This window comes from Morone saxatilis, unplaced genomic scaffold (genome assembly GCF_004916995.1).
Source record: "Morone saxatilis isolate NCDOM2014 unplaced genomic scaffold, NCSU_SB_2.0 Contig21, whole genome shotgun sequence".
In the NCBI taxonomy this organism is placed as follows: Eukaryota; Metazoa; Chordata; class Actinopteri; family Moronidae; genus Morone; species Morone saxatilis.
Genome location: NW_023339774.1, coordinates 22,842,705 through 22,849,998, shown reverse-complemented (window position 1 = coordinate 22,849,998; position 7,294 = coordinate 22,842,705). Strand labels below are relative to the sequence as shown.

Sequence of the window (7,294 nt, the reverse complement as noted above, 5' to 3'; positions counted from 1 at the left end):
CCTGAACCATGAACACTGAAGGAATCCTAACCGGGAGAAGCTGACTGCAATGACGCCAATGGTGGTGAAGACAACAACTCCCATGATCCCATGCTGCTTCACATCATCATACATCTTTAGTTATTTTTTTGATGTGAGAGACCCCGTAGCAGCCGAAATGATATATTGAACTTTACATTTTCTGATAGTAATGAGTTTCAATATAGCACTTTTACTTGTAACAGAAATAAATTGTGGTATTAGCACTTTACCCATCAATGACTGAACCTTTAACATACTTAGTATCTGCGTATTTGAGCTGTCTGCTACTTTATACTTGTACTACATTTATGTGACAGCTTACTTTACACTCTTATAACAGTGTTCGTAAAAAATATTAAATTATGTTTGTCAGAACCTTCAAAATAATGGATGATGACAACAACCGCTCCCTGGACCTGAAGGAGTTTCTGAAGGGTCTGAATGACTACGGGATCCTGATTGAGAAACAAGAGGCCACGGCTCTCTTTCAGCACTTTGATCGTGATGGGAGTGGGACCATCGACTTCGATGAGTTCCTCATCACTCTGAGGGTAAATACACAGACAGGTTGCTGTAGGGCCGAGGATTGCTTCATGTTTGTTAACTTCAGTGATCTGTAAACTGCAGCCACAGATGTCTAAGGCCCGGAAGGAGGTGGTCATGCAGGCGTTTCGGAAGCTGGATAAGACAGGTGATGGAGTGATCACCGTTGAAGACCTGAGGGGGGTTTATAACCCCAAGTACCATCCCAAGTATCAGAACGGGGAATGGACAGAGGATCAAGTCTTCAGGAAATTCTTGGACAGCTTTGATTCTCCGTATGACAAAGATGGAAAGGTAATTAATACTCTGTGTTTGTCTGACATGCAGCTCAGAGCTTTTTATCTGGTACTTTAAATGGGCAGTTTACCACAAAACCAAAAAATTTATTCTTTGTCTTACTCGTGGTGCTATTTACTAGAGCTGTCGTCTAATAGTCGACTAAATACCAATACTCAAAAAATGTGTACATTATTGCTTCGGCTGAGATGTAACGTTAGCTAGCTCACTTAAGTAACTTCCTCCTTCAAAACAAAACCATTGATGAAGCATATTTGTTTCAAAAATCATCTAGAGCAGGTACAATGTCACTTGCCTGGCTGCTAAAACATATCTCATTGGCTCTCTTATTTGGACTCTTATTTTGAAAACTCAGATTTTAACTCCAACCTCTTTGGACTCGACTAGTCCTGGTCTTAGACTCGATAAAGGTGGTTTGACTATAGCACTGTCTCTATGGATAAAATATATCCACAACTCAGCCACTCACACCAAAACAATCAAGATGGATAAATAGCTCTACAGGTAAGATTATGTGTACAAGAATATGTATTTCTGATCTTAGGGTGGACTGTCCCTTTAAGAGCTAAGTTTCTGTGTCTGAAGGACAATAAATGTCTCTCTGTTAGAAAACATTTACAAAGAAGTTGTAAGTTGATATAAATGTATATTCATGCTGGTATTACTCTCTGAAGGTGACCCAGGAGGAATTTATGAATTATTATGCTGGTGTGAGTGCTTCCATCGATACTGATGTCTACTTTATTGTGATGATGAGAAATGCCTGGAAACTCTGACTTAGCGTCATTCTGGTAAACAAGTTCATCGTTCGGGTGGTGGGAGGAGGGCGACAGCGGCAGAGGTTTCCATCTCACTGTTTGCATTTTCCTCACAGAGTGCTCACTGGTTCCTCTGGAAGTATTCTGCAGGGTATACTGTATGGTTTCTATTTCTAAAATATACCACAAAGAAAAGAATATCACATATTTGATATGTGAAATTAAACTAACATTTGGACTCCATGAACCATACAAGATACCAACGTCAGTAGGACAGTTTGGTGGATTTGAAGTTTCTCTCAGTTCAGGGACTTTACATGTAGCAGGTTGATGGACACTATTATAACACATATCATCCTTTTCTATTTCACTTTCTCCGGCACTAACACACTCCTCCCTCGCTGTTTCCATCCAAATATCCTTTCATTGCTGTAATAGATCTGTTTCTGAAGAACTGTTTTTAGACTTTTTGTTTAATTCCACAATAAGTGAAATTCATATTGACAGATATTTATCACAGACATGCAGTTTCTGTAGAAAGTTAAACAGTACAGAATCAGTTTTGTTACCAATTAGCTTAGATTGACTCATTACTTTTTCCAAATTAGAGGTGGTGGCTGATCAATGTACACAACGTCTGTTGTACGTTAATTTGGATGGAAACCAGCTGCTGTCTGATTAATATTCTGACCTCCTTTCTCTACATTTTTACTTGATAGTATAACTCTTAACTCACACTTTCATCTGATTCCCTCCATCATCATGTTGTAAAATCAGTAAAAACTTTCCTCTGATCAACAGGTGACCAAAGAGGAGTTTGTCAACTATTACTGTGGAGTCAGCGCCTCCATTGACAGCGATGTCTACTTTATTCTTATGATGAAAAACGCCTGGAAGCTCTGAATCTAAATCAAAGGACACAAACTCCAAACTATCATTTCCTGTGCTGAAAAGACACCACATAACATTTCAACAATCAGGATGCATTTATAATAAATTACCAGCATGTTGTGTGAAGTTGATAAGATCTAGCTCTTTGCTACCAGCTGTAATTCATTCTGTGCTTTTATGAGTCAGAAAATAATTTCTCTAAATGTAGTAAGTATCACGTAGTTTATAGACTGACTGTTATCATTTTTAATTAAAAGTTGAATATTATCTCAATGTAAATGTGTTGTATTGTAGGGGAACACAATGCAGCAGTATGTTTTTATAACAATTCTTTCTTTTTTTATTGTACGTTAATACAAAACACCATAGGCTTTCTTTAAATAAAAAACATTGGTTAGACAAGTACAGACATTTTCATATAGTATTTACAGTATATTTTGGACAGTTGAGTGAAATAATACAATCAGATTTCTTGAAGACAAAGCGTACATTCTGTGTATTTCTTTCAGCTGTTGCCATGAGGAAACATGAGGTGTAAGTTGTGTCAGATATATTTAGAAGCAGCATTGTGTGTTTGACGTCTCCACTAACAGAAAGAGTCGGTCAGGTTGCTGCAGCAACGCTATGATCATAATGACTGTGGTTCAGTGCTGCTGGTCTGAGGAATGTGGACTGAGTGCTTTTGAACAATGAGGAGAGCCTGTCCCACAGCAGGATATTAGTTATTTAACAGTTTAAGTGCAGATATGAGCAGCTTTCTTTTAAAGGACCTCACTGGTGTTTTTGTATGTTTGAAGAAGAATTAAGAATTGTAGTAAATCTTTATACAGACAGGTGACAAATTAAAGGGAAAACCTGAATATATTAAACACACTGAATGTACGTTTCCATACAGGACACGAGAGGATCTAGGTGTCCATTCAGTGATTCTAGATCGCTAGGTAGTTGTTGTGTTGTGGTTGTATAAATCATTTAAGGGGTTCTAGTGGTCAATTAGGAGATACTAGGGATAATTTAGGTGGTCCTAGTTGTTAGTTGTGAGATCTTTAAGGTGGTTCTAGTGGTCATTTAAGAGGTTCTAGTACTTATTGGGTTGTTCTTGTGGTTATTAAGGGATTCTGGTTGACATTTAGGAGGTTCTACTCATCCTTTTGGTTTGTTCTGTGGTTGTTATGGTGCTTTATGCGATACTGCTGGTCATTTGGAGGTTACACAGATTTCTTTAGGTAGTTTTGAGTTTCATGAGGGGGTTCTAAAGATCCTTTGGGCGGTTGAACAACTATTCTGGAGTGGTGCATTAGATAGCACTCTCCACCACCATCATTGACACCAAACGAGATAATATCTTTCAGAAGAATGGAGTTTATCCTTCAAGTTCTAGATACTTAAAAGATCTATTAACGGAGAACTGAAGCAGTTTTGGAAACTTGTGGTGGACAAACACCTCACTAACACACTTTAGATTAAGATTTAGAGATTTGTCACCCATCTGTATTAATCCAAAGCAAAATGGAAGTTCAGGCAGCCAACAGAATCTATGGTTTGAAACTTAAAGGACTTTCTTGAAATATGTAACTCAATATAGTGAACACCAAGCCCAGCTAAAAAATAAACTGATCCTTTAACCAGTTCTGGGCTGTAGTATGTTCTGGAAGTGGTATTCTGTGATTTGTAGTAAAACATACAGAAACACTGGTACAGGCTTCTAAGGTTCCTCTAACAACCATCTCTGGACAAGCAGATGACTGTAGGAGGTATGTCAGTATAAAATGTAGACGATATTATAAACATATATTTGATATAATCATACGGCATCAAAACAACAAAATACATAAAAGCTACATTTAAATACCTCTGGGTTAATAGGCAACATTTATAAAACTGCTACAAGTTACATGTTGGAGTCAAGTGAAAGAGAAAAGTAAAAAAATCCTTCACTTTTACTCGCAAATGTAATAATAAAAGCTATTTATCAAATTTCTGCTGCATAGACTTTGACCATTCTTTTTAAAAACTCTATCACAAGTTGGTCAACATAAAGGAAGTGACCCCTTAAATTGCTACTGGAGATATTAAGGTGGTCATTTAAAATTAACTTTAAAAAAATAACACACTTAAAACATACCGGCTCTGTGGCGAATTGAGGGTTGTCGCTAGCACAGACAGGAAGTGCCACGCTGCAGACATTAACAACAGCAGGTGGCAGTCTTCTCATTTAGCGGGATGAAACCTGAACCTTTTCAACTGTGAAAGCCACCTTTCTGGTTTTTTTTCTACTATTGATTGTACCATACAAAATGTCTACCTAGACATTTAAACTCACTTGAAGAGCCAATCTCCAGAGCTCTGGTTCGACAGGTTTTGTCTTTTTTGCCATTATAATGAATCATTTTAGGCACAGTGATGCTAGAAATAGGACAGTGGTCATGAAACAACACAGGGCTCCATGATGTGGAGGTTAAAGACAGAAAATAGTAGGGGCAGTTGACATACGTCGTTTGACACCGGTGTGTTTTAGCCTTGACAAATTATGCAATGTAAATCTTTGTCTATAATTGGCTGTTCATGTTCTGATTGTGCATGTGATAAATCCTTTGGTCACTTCTTCTCATATGTAAGAGTAAGTCTCTTGATAAATGTGTCTTATACTTCACTTTTAGAGAAGAACATTTTTTAATCCTCAGTAAGTTCTTTAGGTCAATGGTCCCAACCTTTTTTTCCAAATTGAGCAATATTCATTTGTAATCACTGATCACAGGTTATGGTCCTGGTGTGAATTTGACCTGTGAGCAGTTCAACTAAAAACTGATTATTTTCCCCCTCTGAGATTGTTTGTTTTGAAAGATATTTAAAGGCCTGAAAGGGTGGAAATGTCCAGCATTGTACAGCCATGCTAGCATCTCTGTAAGACTGTACTAGACACAGTGGTGCTTTGAGCTAAATGCAAAGCAAAAGTTGAGATATTTCAGTATGGACTAAATTGGTGGACTAATCATTTTGTGGCCCCTCAGATTTTAATTTATTATTATGACTTCCAGGTTGGGAACCACTGATTTTGAGCATCCTGAAGTGTAATTCTCAGAAGTTTGATAAAGATCCTGGTCCTATATTCCTACCTCCTCCTGATCTACTTGATCTGATAGAAACTGGACATGGTGACATAGGCCTCCTCCTGCTGGCTCACTCCAAACACCTCAGCCTCATTTCCTTCACTGCTGCATGCACGCTGAGGTGCGTGAGGTGTCTCTCCAAACTGGAGATCGTTGATGGGGGATGGACTGGTGCTCTGGAGGCTGTCTTCTCCATCTGAGGAGCTTCTGCTCAGCAGGGCAGACAACTCCAGCTCCTCTGTGCTGACACTGGTGGTGCTCCTGGAGCAGTCAGAGCTTTGTGTGGAGCAGGCATGATTCGACTGTGTGCTTTCAGCAGCAGGAGCACTAGCAGCAATTGAAGGCTCTGTTTCGTCACATGGCTGCTCCTCAGTTTTCTCCATTGGGTAAACTTTAAGGGCACTGAACACCTCAGGTTTAAAGTTCAATAGGAGACCCTGCAAAAACAGGAAAATGGAATAGGCAATGAATAATTACCACTAAACAGTGGTTAAAGTTTGGTTGGTTTAGGCACAAAAACAACTTTGTCATGCTTACAAGTACTGAGTACTTGTTTGAGGCCCGGTCACAACAGCATTTTAAATACCAAACAATCGTGGTGAAATAAATCAATTTCAGTGGAATCACTGAGATGAGCTGAAGTTCTTTTAGGTGGTCTTATAGGTAGTTTAGGAGGTATTTGAAGAAGATCTAGTAGGCGTTTGGAGTGGTGGTTCTAGCGACCACTGAGAAGGTTTTAAAGGTTCTATAGGTGGTGGCTGTTGTCCTTTAGATGGTTCAATTAGTAATTGAGGTAATACTAGAAATCATTTAGGGTGTTCTCATTGATTGTATGGATTTGTTGGGTGGTTCCAGTGGTCCTTTATTAGGTCCTTGTTTACTTGAATAGCTGCAGCTCAGGAACTACTATCTAATGTCTACTACTAGGAACAAGATCCACGGGTCACCTGGGCTACCAGAGAACTAGGATCAAGTGCTCTTCTAACCGCTGACAGGGAACCACACAAGACTGTTGGCAGCTCAGTGCCACTGGGCAGCAAAGAGGCTGAGATGGTGGGCAGCTGAGGCTCTGGGACACTTGGGGGGGATGAGCCGACCAATAGCTTCGGAAGCCATGACAATCATGTTTCCTTCTATGGCCTGTGAGCTGCCTGTCTATACTCTTTACTAGGTGCCCTCCTCCAACAAACTTGGATGCACAACAGGCTCCATGGCTGGCCAGTTCGTACTGTCACAATAGTCCAAGTAGCAGTAGCAGGAATACAGGAGAAGGAACCAAATGCAGACTCAGAGGAGGTGCTTGATGAAGTTCAGTGATTTCATGACAGTCATTACAAAAAGGCGTATTGGATAGTCAGGCAAGCACAGGTCAAAACCAGATAAAGTATCCAATACAGGCAAACAAATCCAACAGAGCAGGCAAAAATCCATAAAGAAAGTAAATAAATACGTGAGGTCCAAGAAAACAAACTAAAAGTCCAAACACTGGAAACACTAGGTAAAAGGCTAGGATTATTTACTGATGAACAAATGCTAACTGGCACTGAGAAAAAGGAACACTGAAACTAAATTGAGCATAGCGTTAGTTCAGGCAGGCCACAAAGTCAGGCTCGGTTCTCAATTCCAGCTATATCATATGATCACAGCTAGTGGTAAACACACATCAGCTGATGG

General features: G+C 39.4%; 3 protein-coding genes across 3 annotated transcripts in view; 1 reads left to right on the top strand and 2 right to left on the bottom strand.

The window, feature by feature from the left end:
- Positions 1 to 7,294, bottom strand: part of LOC118332645 — a gene marked incomplete in the record, with an annotated part of 29,902 nt that overhangs the window by 9,154 nt on the left and 13,454 nt on the right.
- Positions 396 to 2,813, top strand: capslb (calcyphosine-like b). Its single transcript, XM_035668037.1, has 3 exons — positions 396 to 572; positions 649 to 858; positions 2,421 to 2,813. Exons 1-3 carry the CDS (start codon positions 408 to 410, stop codon positions 2,520 to 2,522), a joined length of 477 nt encoding a protein of 158 aa, XP_035523930.1. The 5' UTR covers positions 396 to 407; the 3' UTR covers positions 2,523 to 2,813.
- il7r (interleukin 7 receptor) overlaps positions 3,043 to 7,294 on the bottom strand; it is a 10,019-nt gene continuing 5,767 nt past the window's right edge. The window contains exon 8 of the mRNA XM_035668036.1: positions 3,043 to 6,057. Within this exon, the coding sequence (XP_035523929.1) occupies positions 5,638 to 6,057 (420 nt within the window). The 3' untranslated portion in view covers positions 3,043 to 5,637. The remainder of the gene's footprint in view (positions 6,058 to 7,294) is intronic.

What these genes read in the sequence shown, in the direction of transcription:
- capslb (XM_035668037.1), top strand. Translation starts at nt 408, where the DNA reads ATGGATGATGACAACAACCGCTCCCTGGACCTGAAGGAGTTTCTGAAG. An exon ending in AGTTCCTCATCACTCTGAGG is followed by an intron (nt 573 to 648) that starts GTAAATACACAG and finishes TGTAAACTGCAG; the next exon opens with CCACAGATGTCTAAGGCCCG. An exon ending in CGTATGACAAAGATGGAAAG is followed by an intron (nt 859 to 2,420) that starts GTAATTAATACT and finishes TCTGATCAACAG; the next exon opens with GTGACCAAAGAGGAGTTTGT.